The sequence below is a fragment of the Electrophorus electricus genome, chromosome 15, assembly GCF_013358815.1.
Source record: "Electrophorus electricus isolate fEleEle1 chromosome 15, fEleEle1.pri, whole genome shotgun sequence".
NCBI lineage: Eukaryota > Metazoa > Chordata > Actinopteri > Gymnotiformes > Gymnotidae > Electrophorus > Electrophorus electricus.
In genome coordinates, this window is record NC_049549.1 from 4,131,410 (window position 1) to 4,149,743 (window position 18,334).

At 42.8% G+C, this 18,334-nt stretch overlaps 1 protein-coding gene across 3 annotated transcripts in view; it reads left to right on the top strand.

The window, feature by feature from the left end:
- Positions 1-18,062, top strand: part of gdpd5b (glycerophosphodiester phosphodiesterase domain containing 5b) — a 32,783-nt gene extending 14,721 nt beyond the window's left edge. The window contains exons 3-18 of one of the 3 annotated variants that reach the window (XM_035533991.1): positions 5,355-5,458; positions 6,826-6,919; positions 7,187-7,246; positions 7,407-7,505; positions 7,812-7,905; positions 8,499-8,644; positions 10,155-10,237; positions 11,014-11,164; positions 11,473-11,694; positions 12,461-12,618; positions 12,763-12,910; positions 13,327-13,409; positions 14,605-14,619; positions 16,000-16,112; positions 16,310-16,496; positions 16,889-18,062. In XM_035533991.1, coding sequence (XP_035389884.1) covers positions 5,355-5,458; positions 6,826-6,919; positions 7,187-7,246; positions 7,407-7,505; positions 7,812-7,905; positions 8,499-8,644; positions 10,155-10,237; positions 11,014-11,164; positions 11,473-11,694; positions 12,461-12,618; positions 12,763-12,910; positions 13,327-13,409; positions 14,605-14,619; positions 16,000-16,112; positions 16,310-16,323 — 1,584 coding nt within the window. In that variant the 3' untranslated portion in view covers positions 16,324-16,496; positions 16,889-18,062. The remainder of the gene's footprint in view (positions 1-5,354; positions 5,459-6,825; positions 6,920-7,186; positions 7,247-7,406; positions 7,506-7,811; positions 7,906-8,498; positions 8,645-10,154; positions 10,238-11,013; positions 11,165-11,472; positions 11,695-12,460; positions 12,619-12,762; positions 12,911-13,326; positions 13,410-14,604; positions 14,620-15,999; positions 16,113-16,309; positions 16,497-16,888) is intronic. The other 2 variants (XM_035533990.1, XM_027024327.2) reach the window with 2 other exon arrangements.
- Positions 18,063-18,334: the final 272 nt, after the last annotated feature.

An 18,334-nucleotide genomic window follows, 5' to 3' on the forward strand; every position in this document is an offset into this window, starting at 1 on the left:
CACAACATTAGTTCCATAACCTTTCAGTAAATCCAGTCAGTGTAAAGGTTAGTTCCTCTGTCATGCTCTGCAATGCAGATGTAAATAAGGGCATTAGATAATTAGAATTGTGAGCTCTATCCTGTAAATTTTAAGGACATGTTTCTCCTTAGATTTGATGTAACGGAATGGTTGATAATTGTGCCCTCTGGCCTAGCAGGCAGAGAGAGTTCTTTCTCTGTGAGCCAAAGGCCACGGATCTGTTCAGGCAGTCAACATGCAGAGCTGCCAGACTCCTTGCACACATTCTGTGACCTATCAAAGAATGCAAATAGCACTGTGAAACACATCATTACATGATTTGACCATAATCATTGTTGAAATAAGTCAGTCGTTACTGGTGTCATATATCCCTCAGGAATCCAAGGTCAATGAAACTCTGTTTTGTTATCCACTGTCTATTTTTGGGTAGTTCCTAACCCAAAAATATCCCAAACATTCCCAGCCATATGAAGATACTACTGACTCATGTGCAATAATATTCAGGAAGTTCTGGTGAACATGCTGTGTTTAAGGACTGACTTCCAGAATTGGCATCCTTCTTCCTGCAAGGTGAGCTAAATCTGCTCGCCCTGTCAGATTTAATCCACTTCCTTCTGCCACTACAGTAATTATACAGCATGCATGCAGGTGCACGCACACACACTTATTTTGCAGGGACACTTTACACACTGTGACAGCATTCTGCAGAATCTGACTTTACTGCACTACTGTGTAAAATTAGCACGACCACTTCGAGCTCTAGCCTTTTATGACGAGAAGAAGCCTTGTTGCTGGGACTGGATGTAACACTTTCTATTTAAGTGCATGCAAGAGAATGCAGTCGAAAAAGAGACACATATCCAGTGGTAACGGTGTGGTAGAGATTTATATTTGTGCTAAATTTAGCATCAGTAGGTGGATGAAAATGGATAGCGTGGGTTTATTTATTTATTATTTTCTGTTGTTGTTGGCAGAGCAGGAGTGTAGAAGTGCTCTGTTATATTTAGTTCAGATTGTTCACATGAATGCATGTTTTTGAAAAAAAAAATTCTTGCTCAGGGGTCGTCTTCCCCAGCAGCAGCGTATGCAGTGAACAGAGGGGTCAAGGGAGAGCATTTGTGTTACACCTCACATCCGCGTCACGCTGCACTGTATTGCAGATTTTTCTACACACCTTCCTGCCAAGAAATCTGAAAGCGAGAGAGAGAGGAGTTGTGTGAGAGACAATGTCATTGTCAAGCTTCGTATGACCTGCGTTATATAGATATCATTACTATCCTCCCCCCCGATGTCAACAGCTATGTCCAGATATTCCATCACAAGAGAACCGTCATGCCGACACTTATATTAATGCTTTTACCACACTGTAGGCAGGTGTTGGCAAAGGCAGGTTGAGAGTTGAGGCAAGGTTGATTAAACCCCCACAGCCTTGGGGGCGAATGAGGCAGCTGACCGCGTCCTGCTCTTCAGTTGACCTTTTCACCCTTGATCCAGGCGGCTGGGGAATTGTGGCGGAAACATTGACCTACGCCTCCACTCCCATTTCTCCATCCCTCAAAGAAGTAGTATATGTGTGTATGCTCGTTTCCATAGTAAAATGGAATACTGGGAATAAATGCTTTACACTCCTACCTCCCAGAGGAATATGAAGCCATCCATAGGTCCTCGATTTTTGTTTTTCTTAAAGGCTATTCTTGTCCGTAAGGAAATTCTCTTAAGGTTCATGTCCGTGTCTTTGTACACATGTCAGTGTTGTCATGTGTCCTGAAGGAAGGAACTCTCAGAGAACCTGCCCTGCACACGGATTGCTGATGTTTTCCTTTATATCTCTCTCTCCTCTCCTCTCCTCTTCTTTACTCTGCTTTATCAACAATCTTATTCTGTTGAGTGCCCAGGAATAGCAGTGTGGGTGTATTTGTGTGTGTATCGTTTATTTTATTATATATATATATATATATATATATATAAAATGAAATTTTTTATTTTTTTTTTTTGTCCTTGTGCTTGGTGGCTGTAGTTGGGAAAGGGATGAGTCGGGATGCTCCGGCTCCCACTGTAATTCAGTGTTAATGACTGTTTAGTGTCGGAAATACCGGCCGAAAGCTCATCACTGCTGCACCAGTACATTCTCAGCTTCTCTGATGGTAGACTTAGAAGCTGAGGACATGTTAACGAAACTGCTACTTGACTCTGGTAATTGCAGAGGAGAAGCAGCAGCTCAAAGTTGGCATCATGTTCCTATTTTAGCATCAGAGGAAAACAAAAACCCTTAGTGTGACCGTTGAAGTGGTACGTTACTGTCATGCAGTTCATTAAACTTCACTACTTGTGTTTTAATTATAGCTTGGAAATGGCTGTAGTGTACATAATTTTTTTTAGTTCATAATTTTGTGTTCAAGAATATAAAAACTACCACAGTCAACAAAACTATCAGTGAGATGTCACAGCCTCTATGGTTGCTGAGATATAAGATTTAAAATCAGTCATTTAAAATCAGGATGCCAGAGGCTCTTTGAGAATGCAGTGGAATATATTCTGATGCCTGTGGGAATCAAAGTTCAAGTTCAAAGAGGTTTTATTGTCATTTGAGCTGTGTACAAGTACACAACAAAAACGAGACAATGTTCCTCCAGGACCATGGTGCAACATAAAAACAACAGTGCAACAGACAACATGCTACACAAGTGCAAACAGTCCAATATAGTGCAAAATGTCATTAAATAAACAATAATAAATACAGGACAGGACAAATACAAAATGAGTAGACAGTGCAATTATTTCGTACAGAACACAGTACTGGGCATATGTAAAGCGAGTTGTGCATAGCAATCTTCAGTTGATCATCATTGATCTAGTATGAGGATGTTAAAATCTTGGTTTAAATGACGTTTTAAGTAGCCACCTGTGTATTATGTGTTAAAACCAGTGTGCAGTTTGCTAGCGCAATTATGAGAGTGGTCACCGAACCGGCTTATGTTTTGTGGGTCAAGTTTCCCAAAAGGATAGTAACTCAAAGATGATCACTGAATGGTAAAGCAAGAGCAAGTTTCACACTGAACACGCGTTCATTTAATATGGCACTACTATGCTTTTGGGAAATGGAGCCCAGATTAAGACGTTTAATAAGCCAAAATATGTTAAAACAATATTTCATAAACAGCACTTAATCACATCTTGTATATTAAACTCTTAATGGTAAAAGTTTGACTGTCATAACACATTGTGTTTTCTTGTTTTTGTTTTTGTTTTTTTTAAATACATGTACCTGAAATACATATAGGGTTAGGGTTAGCGTTAGGGTGTGGGTTGGAGTTAGCGTTAGGGTGTGGGTTGGAGTTAGCGTTAGGGTGTGGGTTAGGGTTAGCGTTAGGGTGTGGGTTGGGGTTAGCGGTAGGGTGTGGGTTGGGGTTAGCGGTAGGGTGTGGGTTGGGGTTAGCGGTAGGGTGTGGGTTGGGGTTAGCGGTAGGGTGTGGGTTGGGGTTAGTCCAGTGACGGTCATGCTTTGCACCCATCATACTGCTACTGTTTGGACAATTATCCAGCTTTTTAATTATGGTTTAACGGAACTGAAGAAGTAAGTACTCATCTCTCTTGAGTGAAGATTGTTTTTCCACATTAAAAACTCATTAATGAAACTGATTAAGGCAGTTCATTTAAATTAGCATTAAGGCTGCAGATAGAGGGTAACACTGTGCTGCACACGAACTGTCCCATTCACAGGACACTGACAGACTCCTCCTAATGTGCAGCTCCCCCTAATTAACTGTTGGGCTGCACTTTAGCACTGTGAACACACTCTGCTGCTAATGTCATTAACTTTAATATGATTAGGCAAAATACAAACGTATGCCTATTCGGATTGGGTTAGTTTATCACTGGGAGGGCTGTGATGCTTTTTTAAAAACTCCTGCATCATGAGTAATATTACCACAGGAGCGAATTTCTAGTGTGTTGTATTTCCTACGAACCCAGATGCTTGTGTGATATGAAAAAGGTTAAATGCTGATAACTAAATTACTATAAATGATGCAGTTTGAATATAAACAAGTAATTTACAGTTTGATTTTCTCAGCATTTAGCATTAGATATTTAAGGAATGTAAAAGCGGATGATATTGTGCATGTGTACCTGGATGGAAATAAAATTCTGAGATTCTTCTGAGTGCTAAAGAGTAGGCAATTCGGCCTGTAATTTTCTCAGAGGAGGAAGGAGAAATATACAAACTCTTCCGATTTGGAGAAGGATAAAATCACAGAGTAGCACTTGTAAAATAGGAAAGTACAATGAGACCCCTTGTAAATTAAATCACATCTAAATAGGCTTCAGAGGCAGAGCTATGAGGAAATTAAGAGAGACGTGGAACAGGTGAGCAGATCCATGAGGAATCGATCCAGTCCATGGTTTAGTTTTGTCCCAGCAGGCACGCCTGAGCCAGGTGATTGAGGGCTGTAGAAAGCTGAATGTTTATTAGCAGCTGGAACAGAAGAGAAATCCAGAGGTCCCTAAAAACTGGATTGTGAACTTTGGGAAGTAGTCAGGTGCTTTTTTGTTAATTTGTTTCCCTGTCAAATCAAGGTTTTCATACAGCACTGAGCTTAACAAAAATGCCAAAACAATGGCGTGCAGCTTGGATCACCTGAATAAAATGTAGTCTGTTAGCATTTTTGTGATTTCAGATAAGTCTAAATAAGAGGTAATCAAGTGGCATCTATACTGTCTTAAACAGAGCTCTCTGTGTGTGTGTGTGTGTGTGTGTGTGTGTGTGTGTGTGTGTGTGTGTGTGTGTGTGTGTGTGTGTGTGTGTGTGTGTGTGTGTGTGTGTGCACGCACGCGCGCGCGTGCGTGCTTTGGGCCTTGTTCTGAGCTCTCTTTTTGTGGCTGATGAATGAGTATGAAATGATATGAAATAGCTAACCCGATCAGTCCCAATGGAGCCTCACTCTTCCATGTCCGACAGAATGGATGATATGAACCTAATCTTCATAATGGGAACGCGATGACATAGAAATCTTGCATTTGGCAGAGCCTGATTAAATCTAACATGTATTCCACAATTTATACATGCTGGAGCTTTGCTAGAGATGAATTCCACTCTGTTTGGTTTTACAATATTGGCAACCTTGACCTAACATTCAGAAATGCATAAACCATGGTTTGTCGTCATCATCAGGTTTTTCATTTGGTAATGATACAGGGCAAGATGACCAAATGATATTAAGGCAAAGAAAATCTGTGTGTGATATACAAAGGTATGTTGGTATGCAGCTCATTGGTGACATTTGTCGTGCCTGTAGATTGACAGAAGTCTGCGTGTGTGTTATTGCTTGTTGTAGTGGGAGCGCTTATGGTCGATGATCCTCTTTGGAACTTTCTCCCTGCTACTGGTATGGTTTTACTTCTGGTTGGAAGCACACAATGACTACAATGAGTTTAACTGGTGAGTATCATTCTGCTTTAATAGTTTAGGTACTGAAACGATTACTTTGGTTATTTTTGTGATATGAACCCACAGGTTGAATCTTGTGTGTGTACTATTATATTGCTAACAACACGGTATTCTTTTTGGAAAATATTTGTTTTTAAATTCCATCCTTCATACTGGTTTTGTTTGTCATACTGTACAGGGTTCCACAAACAAAAAAAAGAATCATCCTGTTGCCTTAATGTAGAAATGGATGGTCGCAGAAGCAAATCCGTGTATATATATCCGTATAACTATATTACTCCAAGACGTGCTACATTTTTCTTTTTGTCTCCCCACGTGTGTGCATGTGGTCTGACTGTGTGTGTTGCTTCTGGCTCCACATCTACCTGCTCCCTTAATGAGATACAGATAAACTGTGAATCATTTCATGTCACGTTCATACACTTAAAGGAACAAGCCCTAGCAGGAAATCATTTGGTTTTCTGCTCCGTCTTTCCGTGCGATTCCTTCCTGCTTTTTTTCTTTCTTCATCCTTCTCTCGGCCACGTGTTTGGTTTTGCGCACCCACCCCAATTGCCGGCTCTCCCTCATCAGCGAGCGTGTTCGTATGCACATGTCTCAGAGGCAGCCATGATTACAGGTGACCTCCAGTTAGCGCCTGGAAGGACGTTGGTGTGGCCAAACTGATTAGATGAGAGGGTGCAGTCGGCAGACGAGGTCTCGGTACAGGCATCTTACGCCTGCCGTCATCCACGATTCAGCTGTAGTATAACTGTGGGAGATCAGCCTGCCTGACAGCCCCCCTCCTCCCTGGTCTCTTGGCTTTTGTCAACCATAAACAGAGGATCCTCTTTACCACATTATTGTTGCATAATTACCAGTATTCACTGCTATTGTTTTGGCTTATATAGTATTGGAATTCTTTAGAAGATCGCTATTTTACTTCTTGTATTATATTTCTTGTATTGTATATTATTGACTTAATTTATTCTGTAACCGGAGAGCCCACCTGAAACTGAGGTGCCAACCTGAAGCACATACACTTATGAAAGCTGATGAGCTAATAATAAAATAAAATCATATAATAAAATGATATGATATTCATGAATAATTCAGAATTTTCCTTCAGTATTTAGCACTGAGTAGCACAGTATATGTTTGTGGGGCTGTAACAGGGCAACCTCTGCATTCACTTTTTGTAGTTCTCATTATGTCCTGATGGCCTTTTGGTTTCCAGCATACTGTGTAACAATGAAACAAATGCTGTTTACATCTGCTGTGCTGTTTATATTACCTTGTGGTGTTTCAAGTTTGGTTTGTCACATTTATTTTGGTTTATTTGTGTTGTTTACCTCACTCTGCTGTGCTGTTTACATTAGGTTACTGTATAACCGGTCAGGGGAGTGGAGTGACGGCACAGTTCCGATACTTGCCACGACAGCTGCAGGCTTCACGTATCTCGCATTATTAATGGTGAGTTGACATGACATGGACAGTTCCCATAAGGCTGTGGAGGCAGCTCTTCTCAGACACACATCCACTCCACGTGTTACTGAGTTCCACAACACAGACAAGCACGTGGCCCTTCAGCTTCATGCTGTCAAAATGCACTCGTCTAAAAATGCACTGACACTTGCAATTTTTGTGTTCAGCTGTTTGCTGATAGCAGTAGTTGATGGCTCACGTGTGTGTGTGTGTGTGTGTGTGTGTGTGTGTGTGTGTGTGTGTGTGTGTGTGCAGATTTTAGCTTTATGCCATATAGCAGTCGGACAGCAGCTGAACTTGCACTGGCTCCATAAGGTATCTGTCAACCTTATCACTGTGGTCGTGCAGAGATAGCACAGTCACGGCACAGGAGCGAACGAGCCACCCTTCACGTTGCTTTTAAGCAGGTATATTGATTCATTTGGTAATCAATTCATAATCTGAAAAAAAAAAACCCTGTGCTTTACCCTCTTAGATTGGGGTGACTATAGCTTTGCTGACTACCATCACTGGAGTGATATATGTAAGTCAGATATGGTGTGAAGAATGGGACATCATCTCAGTCTCTCTCCAGGTAAGTACCCCATGTAACTGCTGATCTGAATGTGGCATTTTGGATCTGTTTTCTGGACACATTATTTCTGGTTTTGAACAATTTGAATTCTCTCTTAGTCTAAACTTGATCTATCTGCAATACTACCTGCTAGTGTTGATTTTGACCCAAAGCTGGCCCTCTGGGGTTTTCTACCAATTTATAACACTGTAAAGCTGATTCAGGTAACTTGACATTCCTGACAATTGCCTGGACTCATGTCACTCTCTGTCTTGATTTTGCGTGCGTGTGTGCGTGTGTGTGTGTGTGCACGCATGTGTGATTCAGGCCACTGGACCATTTCTGCACATAGGTGCACTGGCTGCAATCACGGCTCTGGCCTGGCTGGTGGCAGGACAATTGGCTCGGTCTGAGAGGCCCAGTAAGTTTGCTTCCCTTCCACATCTCCACCATCAAACACTGACCTCACTCATCACCCCTTTCACAAAGTGTTAATAATTAATGAAGAGAATCCAGAAGAATGGTGCCTTTCTCTTTTGGTACCCTCCTAGGTCCTGGGATACAGCGTCAGCCTCACCTGCTCAATGAGTGTGCTGGTTAATGTAAACTGATGTGTTTGGGGATGTTTTCTGTACGCCTTTGTTTCCCAGTGAATTACCTGCTGTGTTTATCCAAGCACTTCCATGTCAACTGTAGTATGGAGGGTGTAGTGGCCCCTCGGTTCCTGGCTGAAGCACAGCTACAGAAAGGCTTGTTGCCCTCAACTAAATGTTAATACGTTTCATAAGACACTTAAAGACATTAAGACCCTCTTTCAAGCTTTCAAAATAAATAAATAGATAAAATTTGTACAGGTAGGCCATGTATCGTACAGGAAATGCGCTTGAACGGTTTAAGATGTATATGAGTTGTGTGTAGATCATTGTTCAGGGTATTCAGTCTGAGAGAGTGGCAAGCATGAAGGTGTGCGTGTGCGCGTGTGTGTGTGTGTGTGTGTGTGTGTGTGCACTGCAGGGTTTCAGGTAGTGGTGGCGCTTCTCTACCTGGCTGTGCTCCTGGGCCTCTACATGGCCCCTCTGTCCATCTCCTCGCCTTGCATCATGCAGCGAGACGGGCTCAAAGCACGGCCCGCCGTCATTGGCCAGCGGGGCGCGCCCATGGTAAGATCCAGTGATGCCGTACCCCGCGCTCTGCACGTTTTCCTTTTCTCTGGATTTGCATGCTTTATAGAGCACACGAAGGACTTGGTTTGATGAGGGTGTGCGTGGGCACGAGAGGACTGCTCTAGCACACGCGCACACACACACACACACGCACACACACACACACACACACGCACGCGCGCACACACACACACACAGCCATCTGTTGTCTTATCACTCTCCCCTATGCTTCACTCACTCCACCCACACACCATAATATTACTCCCACAGGTATGAATAACATAGTGATGCATACAATGCAGGCAACTAAACTGCTTGCATCTAAAAGCAGGAGTCAAGGAGATGAACTGTAATCACTGCCATGCAACTTGCAGGTCATTAATTCCAGTAAGTGTTGGAAAAGGAGCTTGGATAGATACCCTTAGGTAGAAAACACCGGCTATGTTTACGCAGTTGTATTTGAAGTGGAGACAACGTTCCTGCATGTGCATTTCACCCTATCTGGTTTGCTTTGCTCATATGAGGAAAAGGCCATATGGGGAATGATTTTGGGGGGGGGGGGGGACATACAGGGCTGCCTGTGTGTACTCCACACAATACACCTCTTTTCCAGCATCGGCATGCACCATGCTTGAGTCCTTGTGTTGCTTGATGCGAAACTGCAGGCTGGACGTTTACCACTCAGTCAACAGTTTCCTTCGGCTGCACTTATCTCGAAGCACTTATCTGTTATTCTTGTTGTTGCCTGCGCAGCGTTGTGGAAGTTTGAACCGATTTACACAAACGGTGTAATAAAAGTGTAGCTGCTGCCTTGCAGCAAAAAAAAACAAAAAACAAAAACTTCCTCTTTTATGAGTTATTGATTTACAGCAGAATAATTGAAAGAGGTTTAGGCAGTGATGATCTCCCGTGGGAGGAAAAGGTCTCGCAGGCAGGTTTGAACTCTAATCCTACCCATCAATATACGCCTGCTCATCTTTTTCCTCCCCTGCTCGCTCTCTCTCTCTCTCTCTCTCTCTCTCTCTCTCTCTCTCTCTCTCTCTCTCTCACTCTCACTCTCACTCTCACTCTCACTCTCTCTCTCTCTCTCTCTCTCTCTCTCTCTCTCTCTCTCTCTCTCTCTCACTCTCACTCTCACTCTCACTCTCACTCTCACTCTCTCTCTCTCTCTCTCTCTCTCTCTCTCCCTCTCGCGCTCTCTCACTCTCACTCTCTCTCTCTCTCTCTCTCTCCCACCCTCTCCCTCACCCACTCCCTCTCTCTCACTCTCTCTCACTCTCACTCTCACTCTCTCACTCTCTCTCTCTCTCTCTCTCTCTCTCTCTCTCTCTCCTGTAGCTCTCTGCGGTGTGTGATCAGTCTCTCTCTCTCTCTCTCTCTCTCTCTTTGTTTTCCTGTGTAGCGTTATGTACCTTTTCTCCTTGTCCCTTGGTGTGCAAGCTCCCCCGCTGATTGAACGGTTGAAGGTTAAATCTCCCTGTGTGTGTTCTCCTCTGCTTCCTGTCAGCTGGCTCCTGAGAACACGCTACTCTCCTTCCAAAAGGCTCTGCACATGAACATCGTCGGTCTGCAGGCAGACGTGGCCATCAGGTATTCGTACAATTCATATATTCTTTATCCCCTCTCACTTTGAGCCCCTGAGTACAGCATACGTCAATATAACACTCAGGATCACAGGGTGTGTGTGTGTGTGTGTTTACTCATTACCCATCACTGGGAGGTGGGGTTAAGTCATGCTGAGATGATGGATCACAGGATGGGAGGAAGGAGCCTCCAGCAGCTCTGGCTGTACTGGGGGTTGTATTGAGCGTGCCCAGGGGAGTAAAGGTTCTTGTTTTATGCCTGTGTGTGCTTTGTCTGCATATCCTGCAAGTGTGTATTGGGGAGATGAGACTGCCGCTGACAGGCAAGTCTGTCTGCTCTGTGCCTGTTTTAGGACTAAATAATTAAGTGGGATAACGGAGAACCATATTTATGGTCCAAGTCTCTTGGCTTCAGTGTCAACAGTGCCAGACTACACCCTGTGGGTCTCTGTATACAACAGCAAACAAATTAAGGAAAACATATACTATGTTTTCCGCAAGGTTTGATGCTTGTGAACATATTTGAAGGCACTGATTTATTTCTGTGTCGCTTAATGAAAATAATAATATACTAGTGTCAGACCAATACAATATAAAACTACATTGTTCTATCATGCTAATATCAACATTATTGCAACAGAACTATACAAATGACAATATTTATACGTTGAACAACAAAAAGACATGCACATTATCTCTATTGTTCTTGGCAGTGTGTTGTCCTAGTAACAGGTTGAGCAGTAGAATCCTGTGAAGGTGAGTGTCTACGCGCTGTGTCTCTAGCCTAGATGGAGTGCCATTCCTGATGAGGGACCGAACACTGCGGCGAACCACGGATGTGCGGAGACTCTTCCCAGAGAGGCAGCATGACGATGCGTCCTCCTTCAACTGGACCGACCTGCGTACTCTCAACGCGGGCCGCTGGTTCCTGCAGGTACTCGGCCACTGCCTTTCCAGAGACGCAGCGCCGTCTACGAAGGCTCCTGTCAGTTAAATGACGCTGTAGTCAACTAATGACTTGAGCAGTTTGAACAGCCTGTTCTTGAAATTACTGGAAAGTGCACACTCAGCATATTTCTAAAGCAACCGTCTGCTGAAATATCGGTTCCAGAACAGAAAAGCCCGCTTTTTGCTTTGTTCGGTGGGCCCTCAAAACCCGTTTGACTAACTCGTTTTTTTTTTTTTGTTTTTTTTTTTTTTTTTTTTGTTTTTTTTTAACCCTTCGGTTTGTGCCGAGGGCAGGACGACCCCTACTGGACAGTACGGCGCATGTCGGAGCAGCAGCGCCGCCTGGTGGGCAACCAGACGGTGTGCAGCCTGGAGCAATTGCTGCAGCTGGTCTTGCGCGCCAACCGCTCCATCCTGTTGACGCTGCACCGCCCCCCCCAGGGTCACCCACACCATCTGAGCTGGGTCAACCTCACCCTGGCCACCGTGCTGCAGTCGGGCATTGCCCAGCACCAGGTGGGTAACAGGACAGCAAGGCACACTACAAATGCTACGAGTTATATACATTACTATACCATACATATGCATCGGTGCCGAGTTATATACGTTACTATGCCATACATATGCATCGGTACCGAGTTATATACGTTACTATGCCATACATATGCATCGGTACCGAGTTATATACGTTACTATGCCATACATATGCATCGGTACCGAGTTATATACGTTACTATGCCATACATATGCATCGGTACCGAGTTATATACGTTACTATGCCATACATATGCATCGGTACCGAGTTATATACGTTACTATGCCATACATATGCATCGGTACCGAGTTATATACGTTACTATGCCATACATATGCATCGGTACCGAGTTATATACGTTACTATGCCATACATATGCATCGGTACCGAGTTATATACGTTACTATGCCATACATATGCATCGGTACCGAGTTATATACGTTACTATGCCATACATATGCATCGGTACCGAGTTATATACGTTACTACGGTTGCAAGGATCAAAGAAAGATTAGCTGCCTCTCATTAGTATTTTTAATATAAACAAATCTGACTGTGAGGCCACTGACCTGTGCTTGTTACATGAGCCCTGGGCTCTTCTTGGGCTGGGCTTGGCCTGGCTATGGGTAGTTGGCATGGTACTTGGACAGCTTTCTGAATAGGTTTTTCTTTGCTTTGCTATACAAACAGAGCAAATCTCTGTGTGTGTGTGTGTGTGTGTGTGTGTGTGTGTGTGTGTGTGTCCAGGTGGTATGGGCCGTGGACTGGGACAGGGAGCTGGTGAAACAGGAGGTGCCAGCCTTCCAGCAGACATCCATGAGGAAGCAGCCGGTAGAAGCGCTCCAACAGGACGGCGTGAGCCGTCTCCTTCTGCGCTACAACCAGGCCACAGCACAGGACGTGCGGTGAGTCGCTGAGCCTGCCACGTGCGCGTGTGCGCTTCCACTTTAATTAAAGCAGCGACTCTGCACTCGTGTTGGTCACCCTCTCTCAGGGCTCTCTGTCTATAATACAACATACCTGTGTGTGTGTGTGTGTGTGTTTTACAGCACCTACACAGCCAGTAACCTGAGCGTGACTCTCTATACGGTGAATGAGCCGTGGCTGTACTCTTTGCTCTGGTGCAGTGGCGTGCAGTCTGTCTCCTCAGAAGCCCCGCAGGTCCTGAAGAAAGTGCTGTCCCCACTCTGGCTGATGGTGAGACACTGTAGCTCTACACTCCACACATCACGCCACTACCAGCAGCTGGCAGGTTCTGGCACAGAGCCGCTTCATGTCTGCCAAGAATGTGTAAAGGCTTTTTAATGTTTAAAGTAAAAAGTGAGTTTTTGTTATCAATTTAGATAAATACAGCACCAGCTATTACAGCACCAACTCTTATAAATTTTGTTTAAAAATATAGACTTCATTTTCTGATCATCTAAGATTAAGTATATATGTCTACAGTTAATTTAGTTTAAAGAATGTCATTTATTTTCCCACTGAGAAAAATCTTCGCAATGCTGTAAAAGTATTTAGCTGCCAGTATGTTTCTGCAGGGAGGGGACTGCTCATTTTGTGTCACAGTGCCATCTAGTGTCTGTTCTATTAAATTGCTGCTTTTGCTGTTGCAGAGCCCACACGAGTACTGCCTGATATGGGTCACCACAGATCTGGTCTCCTTCGCCCTAGTACTGGGGATTTTTGTATTCCAAAAGTAAGGACTTTATCAGCTCAGCTGCTTGTGCTCATCAAATGATCTTACTGTGGGGTCTGTGTAATCGGGCAGAGATATACGGGGCGCTGGTTGAGCTACGAGAATGAGCACGGGCATGTCGGCACGCCACAGCAGTGCTGATACATGCGACTCATCGGTTTTATTAAGATGGATCTCGTCCTCTGTCGTTGTCTCTTTCTCTCTTTCATTGTCTCTCGCTCATGTGTGCACAAACACAGATTTAATAACATGGATTAGCAGCAAATAGTGAAATATATAGAGGCATCATAAGATCTTGTTTTGTGCAAATAACACGAAAATGTCATCTTATTTGTAAGGAAAACTAGGGCAATCTTAAACTCTTTTCTCATATTCTACTCAGAAATGACCTTTTGGTAACTGAGCCCACAACAGATTAAGACCTATACTCTAGAGTTAGCTTCTGGTTTCCTGTATTGCATTATTAATGGGATCTTCTCCACTATTTAGTGGAACATAGTTGACTCCAAATGAAGTCTAGTCCACAGAGAAGTGAAAAAGTCATTCCACCCACTTTCAGAGATGAATACCTTTGCTGGGTAACTGCGGGGTAAATTATGACGACTCTCTTACTGAGTTCCATCACCACACCATGGAATCGATTTGTAATATTTTCTAGCAGCGCTGATTCATGAGCTTCGTTAGCTACATGTTTATGGCAGAAAAGAATTTACCGAATGTGCATCCTATAATTTAAAGCCTTTAATCTGGTAAAGGCTTCAGATAAGGAAGGGGATCCCATAAAGAAGAAAAGAGGGGATAGAGAATGAAAGATGAATGATGTTAAGGAAAGACGCGGAAGGGAGGACAAAACAAACAAGAATGAAAAGAATAAATGATTGCTCGGTAAATCTGCTGGCATTACAGCCATGAGGGGCAGGGGGCGATGACGTCACCATCACGCCACAGTCAGACCTCCGGTTAGACGTTCAAATCACCGTGATCACTGTGAGACTTGTCAAACGTCTGCCCTCTGGGTGCTGCTGGGTTTTCTGTGCCAGGAACAGTGATGTCCGCCTCTCTGCGTTTGAATTGACTTCTTGATTCTCTCCCTTTTGCTCTGTTATGTTCGTACCCTTCGTACCTTTCTTCCTCCTCCTCTTCCTCTGCCTGGTGTGCATGCCCCTCCTCTCTGCTGCATTATGGCATCTCTCAGCTATCACATGATCAGGTAACTGGGTCACACATGCTGTACTGACCCATGATTCTGTGCCACAGAATATTTGTCATCTGTTGTCCATTTCCAGTAAACACACTTTGTTTGTCTCTGTCTGTCTGTCTGTCTGTATATATGTGTTCTGTGTGTCTGTCTTTATATCTCTGTATGTCAGTCTGTCTTTGCATCACTCTGTCTGTATCTGTCTGTCTGTCTAGACTTTTTGTTTGTTTGTCTTTGACCTCACTTGCAACTTATGCTAACTCACTATTTAGCCATATAATTTCATATTTTCTGTTTCTAGTAGCATTCTTCTCCTCTCACCTGGTCTATCGGCAGCTAGCAATAATCAATTATCCTGAAATCTTGTGCTTGAAATCCTTTTTGATTTGTTTTAACTCAGTTTTAACATCGTCACCTAATCCCTGAACCTTTGCTTAGTGTATTATTTTAGAATATCATTTTAGAATATGAGCAGAACAATATTAATAATATGGATAGGCTCACCATAACCGCGTGCTTTATAATCACACTTATTCTGTTTATGTCCACTAGAAGAGGTTGTTGAGCCTTTGTGGCTTTTAGCATGGTGACTGGCATGATTATTTAAAGTTTCCTCGCTGGCATAGAAAGCTTTTCATTTCAGGTAGTAGCTCTTGCTGCACTTGAAATATAAGTATTATCATGGTAGAGCGTGTCTGAGATAATTCTTACCTGTAGATTAAGCCCAGGAACCTACACTAAAAGCCAGTTATTTATAGCAGCAAGTCTAAGCCCTGCTCTGCACCTCGGCCCCGAGTCCCTACTGAAGGACAAATGCACAGGACGGCCATGATTTACTGTCATTATTGTCAAGACACTCACTTATGTTAAGTGCTTTTCTCACAAGCATATAAAAAAATGAAATGATTATTTATTAGCAATTGGGACTGTTAGTTTTGTGAAGAATACTTTCAGAAAACGCAGTGGTTAAAAAACACAGATGTAAGCCTGTTATTGAGTTCCTTTCTGCTTTGTGTTTTTTCATCCTGGTAAAAGATCTGAATACGGTTGTGTTTTATGAGTGGGTACAGTGATATCCTGCAGTGCATTGTGTTTAATAAGAAGAATGAGCTTTGAAGGCGAAGTTTTATAGATTAGACTCAAGTTATCGTGTGTAATAGCCAACTTGCTGATAAGGCAGAGAGAACACTCCACAGCGCACACCATGATCAATATTTTTACTTTTGTTATAGTGTTTAGTTCACTGACTACGTCCATAGAGGAAACGGACAGTGCTGAGACAAGTGACTGAGAGGGGGCGTGTGTGTGTGGATGTGGGTATGGATGCGTTTGTGCGGGTGTGTGTCTGTGTGCGGGTGTGTGGATGTGGGTATGTTTTTTGTGTTAACACAGATGGAAGATGAGTGGAATGCGAAGCTACAACCCAGAGCAAATCATGCTAAGTGCAGCTGTTCGGAGGTCCAGCCGAGATGTCAACATAATGAAGGAGAAGCTCATCTTCTCCGGTAAGATGCCCTGTGCAGCTGTCACTACAGCTTAGTGTTGGGCTGTTTTTATTTTTTAATTTGCATTTCTTGTTCATGCATTTTCTTTGTGTGTGTGCGCGTGTGCTTGCATGCATTCATGCGTGTGTGCGCGTGGTTGAGTGGGTCCAATAGTGATATGCGCATGGCTCTCTGAGTTGTTCTGACATGTCTTAAAGGTCAGCCGCAGTAGCTGTTTGACCGTGGGCGTGACCCCTCACATTGTCATCTCACCTCCCACCTCATTCCATCCCTCCCTGCTCCTGACCCTCACTGCCTGCTGCCCACCAACCTCCCCTCCTCCACCACCACTAACTCATAAATGGCTCTCGTCTTGATAGCCATGCTATCAGTGCCCTGTTATTGGTAAGTGAAAGGGGCCTCAAAATGTACTGTAGAATTGCAATGGCATGTGGATTTTGTAGGGGGAATTTTTTAAAAAATAACCGTTTTATAATAATGGACTGGTTACACTAAGGTAAAGTTGTTTTCACATGATAATTTGAAAAATTGTGGTCTTATTGCTGCCAGAATTGTGAAGGAATAGGTCATGAAGGACAGAAGATTTATGACATTTGCTTTAATTTTTCCAAAAAAATTCTGTGGTTGCTATAAGAAGCACATAGGTCTGCTATGGAAGTATTAAAAGAAATGATCAATTGCATAAATTAACATTGCCTTGTATGCTCGTTATTGCTTTGCTGTTCTATATAGCCTTACAGTAAGAGCCCGTTTATTCAACTTATCTCTATCTACAGAGGTAAGCAATGGGGTCAGCAGTGAGGGAAATGGGTTTGACTACTAAAGCAACCGAGGCATTCATGGACCGCAGGAACTCTGCAGACTGGTGGGATGAGATGCAACTCGCACCAATCCTCTAACTTGTTTACCTTTGATTCCACTGAACCCCCGCCTCACCCCTCGTGCTGCCTATTAAATATTTTGTGTTCCAGTGAGCTACTTAATTTTGCTGTATTGCTAAAGAAACGATGGCTCTATACCAGTTTTTAAATTGTTAAATTGCTTGTAATGAAGTAGCTAGGAAAATTGGGGGGGACGCCCTATGTATTTTACCAAACCTGTGGCCTCCGGCCTCGCCGCTCAGGGTGGCTGGAATGTCAGTCTTCTGCTCCTGATCGCAAGCATGCCCATCACAAAACTGAGTATCTTTAAAAAGAGAATCTCCAAAAACCAGGAACTATGGATTGTTTGTAAGCAGTGTTTGCAGGATTTACTTAGGCATGATGTTGACAGTCTACTGCCTTCTGTTAGGGCTGAAACAAATAAAGAAACTCCAAATGTGTTTACAGAGTGCCTGTTGTTGTCCTGTGTGTGAACTATTTACAGTATGTGACTTTTCAGTGAATGTTTTCATACGTGCCCAGTTGTCATTGTCCATTTTCAAGAATTGCTTTTATAAATTTTTTTTTTGCCTTTCAAGAAATTAAAAGAACAATTCAAACTAATTTCGAATACACTGTATATACAAAGAATAAGTTAAAGCTAGATGATTTAAGAAACACACAAGCTACAGGCTTCTCTTTACCAAGGGGATCCGGTTTAAAGGGAAGGCTCGCATAAATAAGTGTGGGCTTTAATGGGTAGTTATACACTGAACGCAGTGCAGTTGGATTTGAGTTTCAGTGCTGTCAAAAGTACTACAGAACTCATTTACTTGCCTAGAATCAAAGCTGGTGTGCATATATTGTACAGAGATGGTGAAATAGCATCACCACATGGTCATTGTAATTCATTTACTGTAAACATTGTCATTAAATCGTATCTTATGGGACTGGTCAATGTCATACGTTAGATAAACAATTTGTTAATAATAAAAAGCTTACATTGTTACACTATACATTTGAACAAATTGTGCTATTTCATGTTTTTATTTTGTATGTGTTGGAGATCAATAAAAAACATCCAATTACATCTTTTTTTCTGTGGTGGTGGTATCTTGTGCAAAGTAGAAGACAAAAAGGCCTCTTTAGAAACAGTATTTCAAAGAAATGTAGGTCCAGTAAGTAGACTAAACAGCTGAAGCTAAAGATTATACAGCAGATTTCACTTAGGCAAGCAGATATTTTTGCTTCCTTTGTATAAACATTTACATTTTTTAATAATTGTATAAAAATATGTATTTATCCTTGTTTTGATGTATTCTAGATTTCCAACAATTAAAATGCGTTTAGAGCACCTCGCTA